Source organism: Aethalodelphis obliquidens, unplaced genomic scaffold (assembly GCF_003676395.1).
Source record: "Aethalodelphis obliquidens isolate GAN/ISIS:26980383/991018 unplaced genomic scaffold, ASM367639v1 scaffold97, whole genome shotgun sequence".
Lineage (NCBI taxonomy): Eukaryota > Metazoa > Chordata > Mammalia > Artiodactyla > Delphinidae > Aethalodelphis > Aethalodelphis obliquidens.
In genome coordinates this window covers 2190325-2210112 of record NW_020838041.1, presented here as the reverse complement: position 1 = coordinate 2210112, position 19788 = coordinate 2190325, and the positions used below count along the sequence as shown (strand labels likewise).

The window sequence follows — 19788 nt, the reverse complement described above, 5'->3', positions numbered from 1 at the left end:
TGCAGACCTGACCACCACAGGTCCCTGGGCCTGGGCTCATGGGTGGTGAACTCCACGGGGTGAGGGGGCTTCTGCTGCAGATGCTGACAGGGCTGAGGCACAGACAGGTGGCATTTTGCCAGTTCTGCGGTCGACGGGTTAACGGCCCGTGTGTGTACCTGTGTGTGCATTGTGCATGCGCGTGTGTGCGTGTGCAGGGCAGGGAGGGGTGTCCAGGGAAGGAAGGCGGCGGTCCTGCCCCTGCCCTGCAGCCTGCCCAGCCGAGGGGCCCCACCCTGGCTGCCGGCCGAGCAGTGTGTCACGTGCTCGACTGTTTCAGAAACTCTCAGGAAATAAACCTGGGTGGCTGGGAAGGGGCATCAGTGTACCCCAGGTGCGCCGAGGTGACTCAGAGTGAAAGCACCTCAGGGCTGCGACCTCACTGCCAGCCTGCGGGTCGGGGGTGGGGGTGGGGGTCGGGGGCGGAGGGTGGCTTTCAAGGAAAGGGAGACTCCATCCCCTCCACGGCCGGGGCGCACACAAGGCGGCAGGAACCTGACAGATGGGCGGCAGGGAAGTCCCTCGGCAGGACCAGGACCCCAGAACGTGTTTGGAAAGGAAGTCACAGCTCTCGGTAGCCATTACTCAGCCCACACAGGCTGCTCGCTAGGACCTGCCATCACTTTCCAGTGATTTCACTGAAAGCTGGAGTGGGAAAGTGGGTGCACATTTCTAGTCATTTCAGTAGGAACTGGAGCGGGATGGGGATTGGGGGGCGGCTCTCTTGGTTCTGTGACCCTGCCCTTCCCACCCCATCCTGCCCCTGCCCCTGCCCTTCCCACCCCGTCCTGCCCCTCCTACCACAGGGTGGATGCCCCACCTGTCAGGTAACAAAAGACAAGAAGAAAATGACACCCTGCTTCCCTGAGAACCGCTCTCACGTTACTGGAGAGGATGAATTCTACCACATGAATCAGCATGACTCGAGGCAGCCCGCGGCATCCTGTCCCGGGTGCGGGCAGCGGGGCGGCCTCGCAGAGAAGAGGACTGCGTCGGGGGCGTGATAAGCAGGGTGATGTCCTGAGTGGCCCCAGCGCCGAGGGGTCACAGTCACCCCAGCACCATCCTCCCCGCAGCTCGACAGACACAAGAGGAGTTAAGATAAGCCCAAGACCGTCCTTACAGTTTGACCTTTTCTACGAGTACCTTGATGACTTACCTCGGAATGTCAGACTGTCTTATTTCCGCGGTGTCTACTGGGGATCTCCCTGCCGGTTGCCATGACAGTGACCCGGCCGGCTGGGGAGGGCTCCCGAGGCGAGGTCCGGGCCCAGGCGAGGCGGCCCCGGGGTTGGGGCGGGGGGGGGAGACACTCGAGATGCATCGGGACCCGAGGCTCACCTGCGAGAGCCGCCCGACAGGAGACTGGGGGCGGAGGGAGGCGAGGATGGGACACGTGACGGGGGTCCGGGCCTGGGTGCCTTCCGTGCTGCACGGGGGAAGGAGGAAAGGATGCTCTTGAAGGTTTCGGCCTTGGTGGCTGGAGGCTGCCAGGAGGGAGTTGGTTCCACTGGGAGGTTTGCTGTTCGGTTCCTGAGCAGGTTGAGCTGGGGATGGCCGTGAACTTCCAGGGGACAGGTCAGACGCATGGTGGCGGCGGGCGGGGCGTGGGGGGCCGGGACCCTGAGGGGCTGGAGGCCCCGAAGGAGGGCAGGGGGTGAGCAGGGCCTGGGGTGGGCGTCGGGGAGTGCGGAGCTCTGAGACAGGCCCATAACTCGCGGGGGGAAGATGGGGGCCCAGAGAGAAGGTCAGAAGGTCACCGTCGTGATGACCCGGCAGTTTGGAATTTCGAGCTGCCCCCGGGTCCCAGGGAATGCTGTGTGAACCGGAGGGGTCAGAGCGGGAAAGCCAACGTGGGGTTCTTACTTTGAGGGCAGAAATATCTTTAGTAGGAAAGCAGGGGTGGCCCAGCAGAGACCAGACTAGGTCTGGGTCTGATTTTCAATTCCGGGCCTCCACTGACTCACCTGGCGAATACCGACTCAGCACTGTTATGTTTACACACGGATCGCAGGGTCAGGGATGTAAGCACAGACTTCCAGTGTCCGCAGGCACAGCTGTGTGCTCCCCCGGGGCCCCGCGCTCCGCCGCCTTCACACCCTGTGGGACGTGGGACGTGGGACGGGCAACACAGTGGCTGCCTCTGGCTCCAAGTCAAGAGGGTGCAGTTTACAAGCCGCTACCTTGCTGAAGGGCCGTGGTCGTAAAAGTAGGCCCTTACGGCGACTCACAATTCAGGTCTGAGACCACGCTGCACGCGCGTCCTACAGCTAATGCTGTAGGACCGTCTTATGTTCCGTACAAAACCGGCTTTCATGAGGCTGAACTTGCTGCCGTTAAGGAGAAAAGGACTCGCTTGCCCCCATCACAGCAGAGACTCTACCAGCTGTTTTCAAGGCCTGAGTGCGTCTGCCTGCAGGCAGTCGAGCTCCCTGACGGAAGGGACCCTACCGTGGTGACCCTCGCACCTGACGACTCTTTCCCCGATACGTGCAGTCAACCTGTTGGCAGGCTTCGTTTATCTCCAGTACGCTCGCGATCGCTCCGTCTTCCCATCCTTGTGAATCCAGGTATTCAAGGCCACGGGAACACACTCGGCTGGTTTTAGCTGCTGCTGCTGTGTGGATGTTTGGAGAACTGGGCACCAGAGGGAAGCCCACCTCAACCCTAAGGGCTGTTCCCCACCGCCGGTGAACGTGTGACCGCCTTTTGCAACCGTCAGACTGCGTCGTCTTTTCACGCCACGGCACCTACGGCAGCGGGAAAGGCTGCCCCGTGTGGCCCGGGCGGGGAGGGGACCTGAAATCCCCAGGCTGACACGCCGGCTGGGACGCTGCCACTTCTTAGCTTTGTGTCCCTGACAGAGTCACTAACCTTCCAAGGCCTCGGCACCCTCGTCTGTAAAATGGAGATGTCAATGCTCGCGTCTCCACGGAGAGCACGTCAGAGGACCCTTCAAGTCCTCAGGCGATGTGAAAGGGGACGGTTTCTGCTTGGTCGGGGCTGAGAGCCACGTTTCCTTTCTCACATCGACGAGAACCACCGCAGCCGAGTGTAACTGTCAGCGACACGCGCCCCCCTGTGTCTTCAGCCTGCGGTGCTTCGCACCCCAGCAGATGCTCCTGAAGGAGGGCGAGGATTCAACCACCTCAAGCCACAGACTGGGGTGGAGCAGAATAAATGCATCAGGAGCTGAGGTTCCACAGTGGCTTCGCTTCGTATGGTAAAAAAAACCCACAAAAACCCTTCGCGGGCCTTAAAATATGTTTCTGTTAACTCAGTTGCCTTTACCCTCTTCAATGGAAAGTAAAAAAATCCTTTTCTTCTTTCTTTCCGACATAAATAGGAACTCACTCTTGTTGGGGCACGTGGAAGGGAACCCGGAGAGAGCGGGCCACCGAGACGAGGTTCTAGAGCCCCGACGTGAAGAGCAGCTGACGTACCCCCCAAATGACACAAATAGTTAATTTCTCATGTGTCTCTGAGAAGCAAAACTGCCATTTTAAGGAGATGCAGGTCTACTTTTTAAGCACCCGTGATTCTGAGGGAGGGCAGAGCTTCAAACTCACGCCCGATTCCTAGGTCAGAGCCTCACAGCCGTGTTCCCTTGGCTGTTATCTCTCCGCGTGGACAGGTTACGAAATAAAGGCGCCTGTTCCTATCCACCAGGCTACCTTCCTCTGCCCTGAGTAAGGACTCCCAATGAGCCAGGCCAGGGGGCGCACTCCCGGGCACCACGGTTTGCGCACGCTTCTCTAGTGTCGCCTGAGTCTCACGGTTAAATACTTTCAGTTTTGAAAATGGAAGCGCAGCTCCGTGCTGAGGCCCGAGTGTCCTGTCAAAGGACCAAAGGCGGAGGACGCACTCGGGCTTGGCAACCGCAGACGTTTCTTCAGGTGTGGAATATGCAGGAAGGATTTCTGTTGTTGTTAACCGGTTGTTAGATCTTTCTTTTTTTTAACTGCTCTGCTCTGAACGAAGAGAATCAGCAAAATCAAAGTGAAACTTAGAGAATAATGGCCAAGACCTGGCTTCCCACCGCTGCCAGAGACGGCGGGGTAGGCGGTGAGGGGGTCGCCTCAGCAGCCGTTCAGTTCCAAAGGTACAGAGGGTTAGTTCTGACACGATTACTAACTCACCAGAAGAAAGTGAAGCAACACGGACAAAATTAGTGCGGGACGAGCACAAACACTTACACGCCACCACACAGACCGTCTGAGCCGAGCACGGAAGGCAACAGACTTTCAGCATTGCCTAAGTCAGGGTTCAAACAACATCTAGTGTTAGTGGCCTCTTATGAGTATCTCAACTGTTCAATTTAAACAGAGGTGAAGAGACAGGAAGAACGATACGATGAGTTTGCCCAAGTTCAAATATTACCCCCAAAACCCGTATTTTATTCAAGAAACAGAAAAGGCCATTTGGTGCCATGCTTTTATTCAAATGAAAGGGCAAAAACTACACGGTACCAGGAAGTAGCAAATAGGACAGTCCTTTACAGCACAGCATCGTAAAAAAACCTGTAAGCGATGCTCCGGGGCGCACGGTAAGCACACCAGACACTGCACCGCCCGAAGTGCCCATGGAACCACAGTTAAAAAGCTGACTTCGGCTTTAAAAACAGCCAAATAAAAACGGTTAACAGTCGTTCGAAAGCAAAAGGGAAAAGCCGAGAGGAATGAAAAGCTTTCCAAGGCTGTGTCACGTGGCAGAATCTGACAGGCCGCACTGGTAACCGTTACGGGTTTGTTTGGCAAACTTGACTGAATAATTGTCCTAATAACGTGACCCTCCAATGATGAGAAGCACCAATGTGTTTCAATAAGGTTGACGGATATCTCCAGACTGTATGAAGTAGCGTAATTTTCATGTGTATAATTTTCAAAACATAATTTAAAAAAGATCTGCAGACTTAAATAGATCCATATTCTTTCCGCATGAAGAGAGTAAAACATACTGAGAGCGAGGAACTTCTGTGGCAACATTCACATTCTACCTTTAGGCGCTGTGGACATTGTCGGACACACACAAATTTGAGAATAAAGGGTGGTCCTGTCCGGTTTTACATAGTCAGTTCCTCCATTGTCTGGCAGCCAATTTAAAAAAATTTAATGGCCAAGTAATGTCACCAAGAAGATTGCTTTGATAAAGGAAATTTAATTGATTGAAAAGAACAAATTTAGTAATGTAGAACGCTTATTAATTCTCCTTCTGTCTCTATAATTTACCACATTTTGATTAGATTCACTTACTTGTTTTTTTTTAAAACCAGTCAATCTAAACATGTATTTGACGATCATTTCCTTCTCATTGTGATAGAAACGGCTGTCTGAAAGGTAACATGTGCAGTCCCCCAGTTTAAATCTTCATATATTATATACACAGTATGTATACACTTAAAATATAAGAGTTACATATATCCTGGTCTCTTACATGCAAACAGTAGATCACAAATAGTTCTGAGCTACACATATATCTTGCACAGGTACTGGAAAAAAATCTGTGAATTTTTTTTTTTACAGTTTTAACAAATATACATAAATATAAGGACATAAATTACAGTAAAATATTGACAGCATTTGAGAAAATGTTGACAACCCAGATGCACTGATGCCTAAAGGCCTTATAATAATAGAAAAGTACAGTTCAGGGACATCTCATTCCTACTCTGTTTAAAAAATAAGTAAATACATCATATGAGATATTAGTTATTTCTCTAAACAACTCAGTTAGAGAAATGTATAAATTTTAGTCTCTACTTCCCGTGAAAGAAAACAGACTACACATCTCATATATGCTACAATACTGTCTTTCCCTCTAAGTTTACACGGTTGTCACAACACTGAAACATAACAGGGTCACAGAATCATTCAAGTCTTTTCCTGAGAATGAAGTTTTTCCCCAACTAACCCTCTGGTATACACTGTTAAAGGAACAAAGACCACATAGAGAAGATTTCAAGTGTGTACTTAATCTAAGCTGAACCACTTGAAAAGGATAAAGAAGAAGAAAAACTCAACATAAGCAAAAGAATGTGAAGCTATTTTAAAATTAAAACGTAGCCCTTTGTACATGTTTAAAAATTCTAAATATAATTTTTTATATCAGTTATAAATATAATGTAAAGACCTCTTGAGAACTCATGGCAGGAAGTCTTACATCCTCAGATTCCGAGACTATTCTCCAAGTGTCCTTCACTTCCGCCAGCTTATAAAGTGACATACTTTCAGAGAGATAGAGAGCCTTTTTGTTAAAAGAACAATCCAAATTATTCTGAGTTGGCCAGAAGTGGTGTAAAAACAGCACTGATTTAATCAGCAACTTCTTATAACATCTTCTTGGTTAAGCTCATGTGGTTTAAGTGAACCTATAGCAGCTCTTCACAACTTCTCCTCTTATTTAATAGAGAAACATTAATACTTGAGTGAATAATAAATATGGAATTGTAAATACTCAGCAGAATAATTCTTGCAAATGCTCTAACACCATTAAAACATGAGGGTTGCTGTAAAACTAAACACTAGTGTTTCTCTCAGCGTCCTAAGAAAGACGCAAGTTACCTCTGAAGGCCTGTTTCCTACTCGCATGATCTCCACGTGAAACAAAATACAAAGGTATCTTGGAACAAACCCCCAGCAGAGAAAAACAGCAAAATAAACCATCTGAAGACAGGCATGTACGTTAAAAAGTTCTTTAAAAAAAAAGCAACAAACAAAACACACAACTCGTAATCTCAGCCGTATTTCAACTAGTGTCCATATGAGAACTCAGTGCTTCGATGTATCGAATACCGAGCAGGCGAACCTCCACCTGTGAGCTGGACAGCGCGTCACCGCCTGGCCTATCACCCGTGTGGGTCCTCCTGCACTCCAAACACTGCGGTCTACATTCCAGTTGTCATGACAACAGAGCTGGATGTCCAGTTTCAATTAATAAAAGTCTGTTGGCAATTAGAAAGGTTTTCTATAGGCAGGGAAGATGAAGTGCAAATTTAGCATGAATGTTCTGAAGCGAGTATTTCCCGGTTCCTATGCTTTAGTGGGCAAAAGTTTCTTGGGCGTCACTGGTCTCTTGGTCTGCCATAAATGGCTGTGAATGGTAATGGCATCAACACTGGCAGATAAAGTTTTAGCGGGGATGTGGCTGAACTGTTTCCTGTCAGAATTATATTTGTAAAGGCCCTCGATCATCTTTTTAGTGATAGATTTAGGGCCTATCCCAGTCAGCTTATTAATCTCTTCAGTCTCTGGGCAGTAAGTGTACAAAGACCTGAACTGGCAGCCTGAATCCCGGAACAAGATTAGGAAGTTGTTGGCATCTGACTTCTCCATCTCCTTTAGGATAAGAAACAAAAATAAAAGCCCTTAAACATTTTGCCGAATATAATTTATATAACTGTGTTACATTTCTTGGCCAGTTTTTATGACATGTAATTTAAGATATAAGTTCTTAGTAGCCAAAATGAGGCACGCAATCCACGTCCAGCACACGGGGATTGAGATGTGTGCAGAGACCTTACCGCCGAGGTCCTGTTGGCTGTGCCGGAATTGTAATCCCGGAGGGACTTAAAAGGGCTGCAGGGTCTGCTAACTCTCGGTCTCAGTCAAACTGTCTCTACCACTAACAAGCAGGCACTGGCGATCTCCTTCGCAACAGAGCTTCGTTTTAAAAAAGGCAGATCACGTTATCTGCATTTATGAAACGTGAATGAGTGACTCTGGGCAAGAAAATAATTTATAATTTTATATTATCATCTTAAGTCTATGCCTAGTCTTTAATAAAATCTGCGGTCTTCCAGAATCCCGTTTGAAAGTAAACTCAGTCTAACAATGAGAACATAGTTAACAGATCTTCCACATGCTGTTGAAATTCTAGGAGTCCCCTGAAGAGAATTTCCTCCTGAACTGAAAGAGAAGACGCCTACAGTTTTACAATGTTGCCAAGTCTAATTTTCATGCAAACATGCTTACCTCCAGTATTTTTTTCTTCTGACCTTCATTTACTTTTCCAGCCAAACAGCAATGCGCTAAAGCATTTTGTATTATGTGCTTATTGGACTTTGCACTGGGTTCTTTGAAGAGCTTTGGTCCTGTGGCAGAATTTAATAACAGTAATAAAACAAAAACAGCATTCCTACGTCAGAAATACGACTGTGTTTAAACGATGCGACTGTCCCTACACTGATTCAACTCTGTAATGGAAAACCACATTCTGTGCCTGAGGGCCTCTGGCTGCTCTGCAGCGGTCAGAGCAGGTCAGAGCAGGTCAGAGCACTGTTGCATCCGCAGGGACAGCCCTGGGGGCCTTCGCGGGCCTTGCCGTGATCGTCACACTGCCCGTCTCACCTCTTTCTCGGGTTTGGTAAGGTGATTGGTGAGCTTAACGCACAGTGGGACCGCAAGTAACTTTAGCTTTTAAAAGACGAGAAAAAGCTTCATCTTTTTCTTCTTCCGTACCTCTGGGGTTTTTTCTTAGCGTTTTTTCACAACGGTGTCTGTAAAGCACAGAAACCCTTTTTGCCACTTTGCTGGGACATTCGCGCTCGTGAAGGGCCGTGTGTTGGCAGGCTCCCTCCCCCTCACACTAACTCAGCTCTGCCCCGAAAGGCCCTCGGTAGTGTGCCGAGAAACTGGTTCTTTGGGAAAGAAAAAACATGAGCCCTGACCTTTACCTATTTCTAGAGTAAACTACTCCTACCGTGGCTGACTCAGGGCCAGCAATTGTTCTGCAGCCGCATAATTCCTGGAATTTTACAGTCAGCCCGTGAGCTGGTCTGAGCTGGTCAGGTGCGTGCCGCAGGCCTGCAGCTCTGGGCTCCCAGCGGTGCTGCAACACGGCCATTAAGCTGGCCTTGAAGGCTGACACGCTGCTGAACGGGGCTGTCGTAGAAGCCATAGAACAGGGAGGGAAAGCTCACACCAAGTCAGCCAGCTTTGCCTCCTTGGGCCTTTGGCGGCCGCTTCCAGGGCCACACGGATGCAGGCGGGACGCGGGCGGTCTCTGCTCCTCCGCACTTCTCCTGTCCTCCCACCTACCTCTCCAGGGCGCTCACATTTCCTCTCCTGCTTCTTTTCTTTAGGTCTTACCTACTTTCCATTCCATGAGCTTTTCCTTCAATAACACCTCTGCAAACAGAGGCTGGAGGCGGGCCTGACGGGGACGTGCAAGGCTGGGTGCCCTCCTAGACCCAATGCATTCCCATGTCTTCTAGAGCCTCTCAACATTTTTTCAAGACGCACCGTTCCAGATACTGAAATCCCAGCGTTAGAGCAGGGGCTTGGTGGACTCTAGCTGTTCCCAGTACTCAGGACCGATGCACTGCTGAGGGACCCTCTCTAAAACTTCTTCAGACCCAAACTACAACACAGAAACGGCCTGAATTTTTAAGGGAGAAGTAGAGGAATGAGGTGTTAAGTGGTGCTACTACCTTTTAGAAACTTACCTTAATTCTTCTGGGACAAACCATATCACTGAAACCGACTTACCTGAAAGTGACCACCTGCGTTCACTGTTTCGGATCAGTCTTCCGTGTTTAGACCGAGAGGCAAATCAGTGAACCTTTCTTAGCACAGCCTGCGGCTAGTCTCAGCCCCATGTTAAACTGTTTCCCTAAAAATGCACAGGCACTGACCTGTGTACTCTGTTCCAGAAGCCACAGAAGAAGTGGTCGAAGCGTTCTCCCAGTCCTTTTCGCCATTTCTACTGCCACAACGGCTTGGAGACAAGAAGCCTTCTACAGACTCTGATCTAAATAATAAATAACATTTTAATGCCTCAGATAGAGAAAAACATTTGGGGTTCCGAAGGGTATACGTGAGCACCAAACACACTCAACCCAGAGGCTTTAAAACAAGAGGACGGTGATAACTTCGTCTCATTCACAGCTATACATCCAAGTCCCGAGAACTCAGCAGGCACTCCCTAAGTGTCTGCTGAATGACAGAATGAATGGTTTGTCCACATGACAATCGGCAATTAACGCAGTAGGGTGGTAATACAAAGATCAGAGCTCAGAGCTGATGACTGTCCCTAGAAACGCTCTTTTCTGTATATGGGTGTTATAGTATAAAATAATGAAATACTGATTTTTAGCTTCTAAGGTACATATATCCTAGAGAAAGAAAGAGACAGCGTACAAAAGAGATCTTTCCTAAGTCACGAGCAATAATTCCTTACTTTGGAATTATTCTAAAGGGGAAGAAAACTAGAGGCCGGCACTATACCGATGAGGTACTTTCTGTTTTTACCATGATTATATCACAATCGTAGTGGCAACGACTGATGTACAATTACGGTTAATGTCTTATTGGTGTCATAATTCTAAAATTCTGAAAGATAAAAAACTGAAAGATGAACAGACCTCTTTACATATAAATTTCTTTGAACAGAAACCCAAACTGTCCTAGCGAGAAACACTTATAAACATCTGTGACTATGGTCCGTTCACTGGGAAATATAAAGTAACGTTTTCTATGAAAACGCTTATGCTGCAACTTACCTCGGGGTCCTCCTGCCTGAATGCACACTCTCGCTGTCGCCTGTGTTCAGTGACGCCAAAGAAAGGCTAGAGACTGAAAAGACACGATAAATTTGTGATCCTGAATAAAAACAAGATTAGAAATTCAAAAGGAACAACTGGAAAAGAGTCTGCTCATTAGGCAACACCAGCATATGAAAACGGAGCTCACGCAGTTTCTTTTCCTTTTTAGATGCATAATATGCTTGCACGCATGTACGCACAATTTATTCAAAATGAGCAAGGAACTACTTTTGAGAAATAATGAAGTAAGTGAGGAATTAAGAGGTACAAACTTCCAGCTGGAAGATAAACGAGTCACGGGGATGAAATGTACAGGGTGGGGAGCATAGTCAATGACTGTGTAATATCTTTGTACAGTGACAGGTGGTAACTAGACTAACCCTGGTGATCATTTTGAAACGTATGGAAACATCAAGTGAACCACTATGCTGTGTAACAGGAACTAACACAGTGTTGTAGGTCAATTATACTTCAACAAACAAACCAACTCATAGATAAAGAGATCAGATTTGTGGTTACCAGAGGTAGGGGGAGGGAGGGGGAACTGGAAGAAGGTGGTGGAAAGGTACAACTTCCAGTTACAAGACAAACAGTCCTGGGGATGTGATGTACAGCAAGACGATTACGGTTTATAATTTATCTAACACTGCTGTGTGATACATGACACGAAAACTGCTAAGAGTAAATCCTAGGAGTTCTCATCACAAGGAACAAATATGTTTTTCTTTGCCTTTAACGTTGTATCTATACGAGATGAGATGATGGATGTTCAGTAAATTTACTGTGGTCATCATTTCATGATGTATGTAAGTCAGATCATTATATTGTACATCTTAAACTTATACAGTGCTGTATGCTAATTATATCTCAATAAGGCTGGAAGAAAAAAAAAAGAAATAATGACAAAATTAATTGCTGTTAGGATTTATTCCAGAAACAACGTGGTAATATGAGATATAATACAGTGATTATAAGGAGGAAGTTAACAATAAGAAAAGTTAACAAAGAAATCAACAAGAAGAATAAAATATATTTAGGAGTATCTAATTACCAGGTAGAAAATTAATTTATTAATTTCAGCCAATACCGGGTATCAAAAATTTTCACTGACTAGAAAAGGTAGAGTTCTCTTTATTTTTTGAACTGAAGTATAGTTAATTTACAATGTTGTGTTAGTTTCTGGTGTATAGCAAAGTGATTCACTTATATATTATATATATATATATATGTGTATATATATATATATATACACACACATTCTTTTTCAGATTCTTTTCCATTATAAGTCTATTACAAGATACTGAATATAGTTCCCTGTGCTGTACAGTAGGTCCTTGTTGGTTCTCTATTTTATATATAGTAGTGTGTACCTGTTAATCCCAAACTCCTACTTTATCTCACCCACCCCGCCCCTTTTCCCCTTTGGTAACCATAAGTTTGTTTTCTATGTCTGTGAGCATTAGAGGTCTCTTTAAACAGTCAATGTTATGTTATTTTCCTTCAGTTTTAGAATTACTCTAGGAATTCTCTAAAATTTTCCATGGCATTTAGTTTTAATAAAGTAAACACTAAAAAAATAAGAATATGCATGTTGAATTTAGAAAAAAATATTATCTCAACTCCAGAAATTATAAATTTGGATTTTTGACCATTTATATCTTAAAGGAGGGACTCATGAACTCCTGATCTTATATTCCTGGTTATACTGACATGTTCTGTACACATTCCGCGCACACAATGCTTATCTTTCAATTTACCAGTACAGAAAGGGCAGTTAATGATCCAGGGAGCTGACGTCTGCGGGCGAGCTCCCTGCCAGGTTAGTGTTTAAGCTGGATGTTCAGCCCCTGCGTTTGCTCTGTTGGCCATAGGCATGCACACATAATACACTCAAGTCACCGGAAGCATCCTCTGCTCGTTCTGGTTCTGCACACAGGGAGTGTGCAGTTCAGCCCCGAGCACCCCCTGCCAGCGTGACTGCCCAGGTTGCTGTGGCTATGAACAGACTCCTCACAATGCACGTGTTACCTGGAGGACCTTTTATGGGTGTTTTGGGGGATTCAATGTGGTCTCTGTGGATAGACTTCGGCCGCTGCTTTTTCTGCTTTGCTCCCTGAGGCCGAGGTTTGATGACCGTGTCCATGTCTTCCATGAGCTTCAGCTGCTTGCGCCTCAGGTACTCCTGCCGGATGAACTCCCGGCGGGCTCGCTCATCTTCCTTCTTCTGACGTTCTTCCTCGGTTTTACGCCTAGGAAACAAGCGGGTACATTTCTTTGTGCACAACACTGTCAGGTGTGCGCTTACGTGAGAAGGAAGAATGATTCAGCCCCTGGGAAACTGGTTCATTTAAAATGTACTTGAGGGCTTCCCTGGTGGCGCAGTGGTTGAAAGTCCGCCTGCCGATGCAGGGGACGCGGGTTCATGCCCCGGTCTGGGAAGGTCCCACATGCCGCAGAGCAGCTAGGCCCGTGAGCCATGGCCGCTCGGCCTGTGCGTCCGGAGCCTGTGCTCCGCAACGGGAGAGGCCACAACAGTGAGAGGCCCGCGTACCGCAAAAAAAAAAAAAAAAAAAAAAAAATGTACTTGAGATCATTTAGGTCACTTAAATATACCATTAATAAGTAAGTACTTAAAAAATGCGTGTGTGTGTGTGTGTGTGTGTGGAAAATTACTTTCAATTAATGTTTCTGGAGAACTTTAAGATGCCTCAAACTCAGGATAAAAATATGCAACCAAGTAACACTTTGGGAAAATAACTTCTGAAAAGCACCCCAAATCAGCGTCGTCTCTATATTCTGCAAAGGTCCCTAAACACCGTTAACGAGAGTCAGGGGGACACCACCTCCCACGGACCCCGCGCAGCGGCCCCCACCTGGTCTCCTCTTTCTTGTGCTCCATCTCAGCTTCCAGCTGTTGCTTCCGCAGCTGGGTCTCTTTCTCCCTTCTTAATCGTTTCTCCAACAAAGCTGCCCGTTTCATGGCCATATCATTTTCTGCTTTTTGATCATCCTAAGAGTGAATGTCATTGAGAAAGAGGAAACATCTGAGGCACCAATATCCTCACGTTCAATGCTTGTGGCCACATGGAGGGGTCACTCTTAATAACTGAAACTCCAAACTGTCTAGTGAAGCTCACTCCAACTGCACCATAGATGCACATGTTCCAAAATTACGAGGGGAGAAATGAATTAAAGTGGTAATACTTTTATCAAGTAACAGAGGACACAAACTTCTTTGATTACATGTTTTCAAAACTTAGGAAGTTAGCAAAGAACAACATAAAAAGGAAAAAAAAAGACAAAGTTTTTTTGGGCCCTGATAAGTAACTGATAGAGTGGAGAGTTTCCCCACAATTTTTAAAACTGCCTTTAAATTGTATTTAAATACATGCTTAATATAGAAAACTCAAGTAAAAGCATCAAAAAAATTAGCTACCCAAAGCTGTATCACATAAATGAAGCTATTGCTGCATGATTTTTTTTTAAAAAGTTGAGGTCCTGACAGTTTGCTTGCTGGGTTCTGAACTATACCACAGGTTTTTCCTTTGAAGAGAAGACGAGCATACTTATACTCCTAACCCCAGAGCTAGTTCATGACCTGTAGGTGTCCTGAGCCTGCCCCAGCTTCTACCTGAACGCTCAGGGAGCTCAGAAGTCAGGAAAGTAACCAGCTGTAGAAGTGGTTCCCTGTCGTAACGATGCCTTGCTTATTAATTCAACAAGTGTTTCCTGCGTGTCTAATACATTCACAACATAGTGTCAGACATTACAGATACTAAAATATGAAAAAGATAGGGCACCTTAGGTTAAGGAGCTTCTAGATCCCACGGGGAAGAGGTACAAACAAGGTGCTTTGCACAGAAACCCAGAGAGAGATGAACTCTGAATGGAGAAAGTCAGAAGATACCCTTCAAACAGTCAGTCCAAACATTCACACGTCTGTGTCAAACAAACTACACACACTGCAATTTGCCAGGCACTTTACTATGCTCTGGGGATAAGGAGATGCAGTGTCTCTAGGAGTTCACAGTCTAAGAGAAATCGTAACAGAAGCAAATCACAAGGTAGTTGGAAATTCTGGGTCAGCAGCATTACTATGAGGATGTTTAGGATACAAGAGACCCAGAGGAGAACATATTCACATCTACCCAAGGAATCATGAAAGGCTGCAGCAAACAGATGAGGCCTGAAGTTAGTCTTACAAAACATCCCAAACAGAGTTATGGGGGGAGAGGGTGGACCAACAGGCTTGGATCAGTCTGTGAAAGGCCCCTGAATACATGCTGAGGGGTTTAAGTTTATCCAACAGGCAACTCTAAGAGACTCTGTCGAGTTATGCTACCAAGTGGCAGTGTGACGAATGGGACCATAACAGAGGCAGGGAGCCCCGTGAATGAGCTATGACCACGGTCCCAGGGGGGAGTACTGGGCAGTGAAAACTGAAGTGAGGAAACGAGGGTAGAGATGGACTGTACGTTTTACACCCAAGGATGCCCCTCTGTTCTCCTTTCTCTGCAGGAGCAGAGGTAGCAAGGTCTCTAAAATTAAACACATCTATTACTGTCTACAGTAGCAGCCTATTAAAAAAAAATAGTTCTACACGGTTAAGAGACAAAACACAACCCACATTCAAATTTCTAAACATTAAAAAGGGCCGAGAGGGCCATCTCTCTATGACCAACTTCAAAGTAAGTTACCAGGTTCCAATATTTAATGATCCTAAGTAAAACTAGCAGTTGTAACCACTTCAGTGTTCGCGGGTTTTGACCCCAATAGGACTGCTGTACGTTTCATTTAAAACCCGAAATTATAAACTGTTGCCACTGAGTGCTGTCTTCCTATCTATATTCCCAATTGTGGAGCTATTCAGGATCACAAACTATTTACTTTAGTCCCTTAACTAAAAAGAGAAACACGAGTAGCACACATGTACATGTTTCTGATTATAAAGAACCCTGTATTATTCCCTATAGGGAATTTGGAAAAATGTAAAGATGAAAAAAGGGATGACAGGAGAGACACTTTTAAATAACATTAGGCTTTTCTGGTTCTAATATCTATGATAAATTTCAAGATCTTACCATCACGAGGTGATCCTGCTCAGTATTTGTGTTAGTTGGCTGTAGTATCGTTTAAACACATGTCACATCCAACACCGATCCTGAGATTAGGGGTCATATGCTACACCTTCGCCAATGCTTCTAGAGAAGCTATTTCAATGACAACTGCTCCAATTATATACTTTTAAATGTTTCACCTTGCACGAGTGTGTCTGGTCAGTTTTCAAAGGATTTTTTAAAAAACAATACATACAAGGGAAGATGGTCGGTATTAAGAAAATAAACTAAAACAGACTCACATGCCAAGTTACGAGCTTTTTACAAAGTGGCCACTGCACACCTTTTGGAAGAGTGTGAATCACTTGGTTTTCAAAAGGCTTTGGTGAAAGTGAGAGAGTCAGAGGGACAAAAACAGCACGTCTAAACATGTACCACGATGTGATGAAAGGAGGACTGTTCTAGAAACCAATGTGCCCGAACAGAACTGCAGTCCGCAAGGGGCGGGCCAGAATACATTTTAGGGTTAATGGCAGACCTGGAACGAGAAGGGCGGCTGCCAAAGCAGCAAGCGCGCCCACTGAAAACACCCACCGGCGAAGAGGCCTGGGCCACGCGGGTCAGCGTTACCTTAAAGAAGAATCCACAGCATACTTTCTGGTCGTCATCAACTGGTTCTTTATCACTTTCTCCGTCATATTTTTCAACAGATACATCAGCCTTTTCAGGGGCTTTCAAATCTGAGAGGGAGACTTCAATCAGATTAGCACTTTTAGGAGCAGCGGGTGGGAAGGCAGGTCTGCAAGGAGGCTCTGCAGGCTGACTCACGCGGTCCTCGCTCCGGGTGGGCCACGCGGTCTCCGTGGCGGGCCGCGCCAGGCCCTCGGGAGCCGCAGGGGGCGGAGCCTGCGCCTCCTCGTCCTCCGGGATGTGCCCGTGCTGCTCCCGAGGGCCCGTGGACCCCTCCCCCTCCTCCTCCCCCTCCTCGTCCTCCGCTCCCTCCTTGCGTCCGGACTCCTTCGCTTCCGGCTCTCCGCCGCCCCCCAAGCACACGAAGGACCTGGTCTGAATGGGGACCTGACTCGGGGAGAACCTCCTGAGCCGAGGGAGGCTGTCCACAGAGCGAGGGGGCGTCAGCGTTCGGTGCAAGGGCGTGAGTTTCAATTCATTTGGCCTGGGAGTTCTCTGAGTTTTGACGGAGAAGGCGGCGCTCTTCCTGGCAGCGGGCTGCGGAGACGGGTGGGCAGGGCGGGGGGCTTCGGCCGGCGGCCGGTGGGGCTTCCCTGCGCGGGCCGGCCGGTGCGGAGAGGGCGGGGGTGGGGAGATGACCCAGGCCTGCTGCTCGCGCATGTGCATCAGCAGCTCCTGCTGCAGCGCCAGGCGCTGCATCTCCCGCTGCAGGACGAGCAGGGAGGCGTTGAGCCTCTCGATGGAGCGCGTGTGCTCCAGCAGCTCGCCGTCCTGCGGCGGCTCCTCCGCGGGGCCGGCCGGGCTCCACGATCCCTCGGGGTCGCCGGGCGCGCTCGGGGACGGCGGCCACCTGCCCACGGGGCTCTCCGTGCCCTCCTTGGGGTCCGCCGGGGACCCGCTCCTCGGCCCGTTCGCCTTCTGTGGCTCCTTCTCCGGCGGCCGCTCCGCGTACACTTTCCCGTCTTCCGCGCCAGCCGCCTCCTCCCGGGGTGGGGAGGGGCCGTCCCCTTTCCTTTTCACCACGGTGAGAAAGGCCGTCCGCCCCATCTTCTGCCTCTGCTTGGTGAACGCGGCCTCCATCTTCTTCTTCTGGGCCTCGATGGCCCGCCGTTTCTCCTCCAGCTTCATCCTGAGATGCACCACCTCGGAGGCCAGCAGCTGCGTGGTGTCCCGGCCGTGCGGAAGGCCCGTGTCGTCTGGGGTCTGTGCCCAGGCCACCACGTGAGGGATGTTGAGCTCCGAGCCCTCCGGCGTGGTCTTCTGAGAACTGCTGCCGCTGCTTTTTCCGTCGGTGTGATTCAGCTTCCTGAACTTCTGTTCGGCAAAGCTGGTCATCTTCACGCCGGAACTGGAGGAGGCGCTGCTGCCGGGCTGGGACTTGGTGCTGACGGTGCTGGGACAGGGACTCAAGGCCTCTCTGGGGTTGTAGTCCTGGAGGAATTTGGATGTGTCGTCCACGTCAGAGTCCAGACTCACGGTGTAGTCTCTCAGGGAAGAGTCTTCATCCATAGTTTCCGGCATGTCCTCTGAAGGGACGTGGATCCCCGTGTCCACCTCCGTGTTGTCAGTGACGGGGCTCGAGGCGCCTTTCGTGTCCGCCATGCTCTCGGGACTGGACTGGCTGCGCGGGACGCTGCAGTTCAGGACGCCCACGTCCTGGCTGTGGAGGAAGAAGCCGTTGGCAAGCTGGTCCGGCCGAGGGGTGTGGGCAGGCTGCTCGGTGTCGTGGATTATCTGTAACGCCTCTTCGATGCTGGGGGTCCCGACCTGACTGCCGAACTCATCGAGGAGCACCCTGCTCTGCAGAGCTCCATTCGGAAGCCTGTGAGCCATGTTCTGCTTAGAACCTACTTCGTTTGTGTTTAGGGGCACGTAGGCCGTCAGGTGGCCGTGAGAGCCCACCTGAAGTTCTTCTTCAATGCTTCCTGCTCCCTCCTCCCCATTTACTGGCTTGAAGGACAGATTTTTCCTAATGTTCTTGGATACACGACTGTTGTTCAGAGTAAGTCCTTCATTACTAATAGAACGAGTGATTCCTTGGTTTGGAGTGGACCTCTGTATACTACTTTCTTTATCGAAAGAAATATCAAATGAAACGCCATGCACTGATGATCTAAAAAAAAATTAAAGAGAAAATCTTTAAATAATCCCAGAAAGGAAACAATCTGATATCACTGAACAACAACAGTTATTTGAAATTATGCTTCCTTTCTTTCCCATTTCTCATAATCACATTGTCCTCAAGGCGAGGGTAAGGCTGTCGGGCCACCCGTCACATTTGGCCCCTTTGGTCACTCTATCATCGGCCCACGTTGCCCTTTTCAAATGCAGGTACTAATTAAATTGCAATCTGGCTAACAAGGGGGTGGGGGCGGGGGATGAGCAGTTCTTGAGAACGTGAGTACACTAAAAATAAGTCTCTGTGTACCTTTTCTCCTTGGGCCATGTCCCTATGAAGCCGTCAACGTAGGACATAGATGAAGACCTTCTTATTCCTCCTTCAAATGCATAAAAGTAAAAGTCATTGAAATCATGTAAAAAAAATTTAACTTACAATAATTTAACAGATTTCACATAAGGTAAGTACATGTGGAGAAATAAAGATCATTTTGTTAAAAGCAAGCATAGAGAAGCAACCCTTTCAGTGTGTCATATGTAACACTTTTTAGAAAAAAGAACTGGATACTTTTATTTACATTTATTCTCAATCATTTTCTAGTTAACCACTTAAATGGCATTTTCCTAGGCTTTTTCAAATACATTACCTGAGGCTGAAGGATGAGCTTGGGGACGTGAGTGTCTAGAAGGCAAATGAGGACGAGGGTGTGTAAGCGCAGCTCCTTCCCCACTGCAACGTAAAATACATGTCAATCAAATGTCATAAAGTGTCTAGCTCTTGCATATAAATTTTAGATACAGCAGCTGAAGTCGGAAACAACACTGTCACTTCCGACTCTCCATCCTAAGTGAAAAAAAAAATAATAAGGAAACATAATATAGTGTTTAAACCAAAGAATGGCGGTGATTATATGTATCTCTATGTATTTTATGTCTTTTAGCCCAAGAGCTTGAAACACTACTTTCATGTACAGCTCAGTGTCCTTATGAGACAAGATACGGCACATTATTTTCATTTTACAAACAGAAAGACTGAGAATTAAAGAAAGTAAAGTCGTCAACTTGCAGTATTCTGGTCAAATCTCAATCTCTAAAAGTACAGGAATGATGAATCCTTGTGAAAGAGCCTGGCACCCCCTGCTCGCGGGCAGTCTGCACGTCTTTAACACTTACATTTTTTCTGATTTAACTCTACCCTGTTCCAGTTAATGCAGCGGATCACACAGTCTACTTCTCAGTTTCTGACGACATTTGGCCACAATTTAGTTTTTCTTTTTCTACGTTTTCAGTCCACCGCGGCCTACCTTGTAGCAGGTGAAACTAAGCATCCCGACCCCAATGGGC

The 19788-nt window shown here is 47.6% G+C and overlaps 1 protein-coding gene across 3 annotated transcripts in view; it reads right to left on the bottom strand.

The window, feature by feature from the left end:
* Positions 1-4457: 4457 nt before the first annotated feature.
* CAMSAP2 (calmodulin regulated spectrin associated protein family member 2) overlaps positions 4458-19788 on the bottom strand; it is a 97960-nt gene continuing 82629 nt past the window's right edge. For all 3 annotated transcript variants that reach the window (XM_027095966.1, XM_027095965.1, XM_027095967.1), the window contains 9 exons: positions 19092-19174; positions 18755-18824; positions 16267-18439; positions 13453-13589; positions 12608-12828; positions 10538-10610; positions 9671-9786; positions 8010-8128; positions 4458-7373 (listed from right to left, as the gene is read on the bottom strand). In XM_027095966.1, the coding sequence (XP_026951767.1) occupies positions 7068-7373; positions 8010-8128; positions 9671-9786; positions 10538-10610; positions 12608-12828; positions 13453-13589; positions 16267-18439; positions 18755-18824; positions 19092-19174 (3298 nt within the window). In that variant the 3' untranslated portion in view covers positions 4458-7067. The remainder of the gene's footprint in view (positions 7374-8009; positions 8129-9670; positions 9787-10537; positions 10611-12607; positions 12829-13452; positions 13590-16266; positions 18440-18754; positions 18825-19091; positions 19175-19788) is intronic.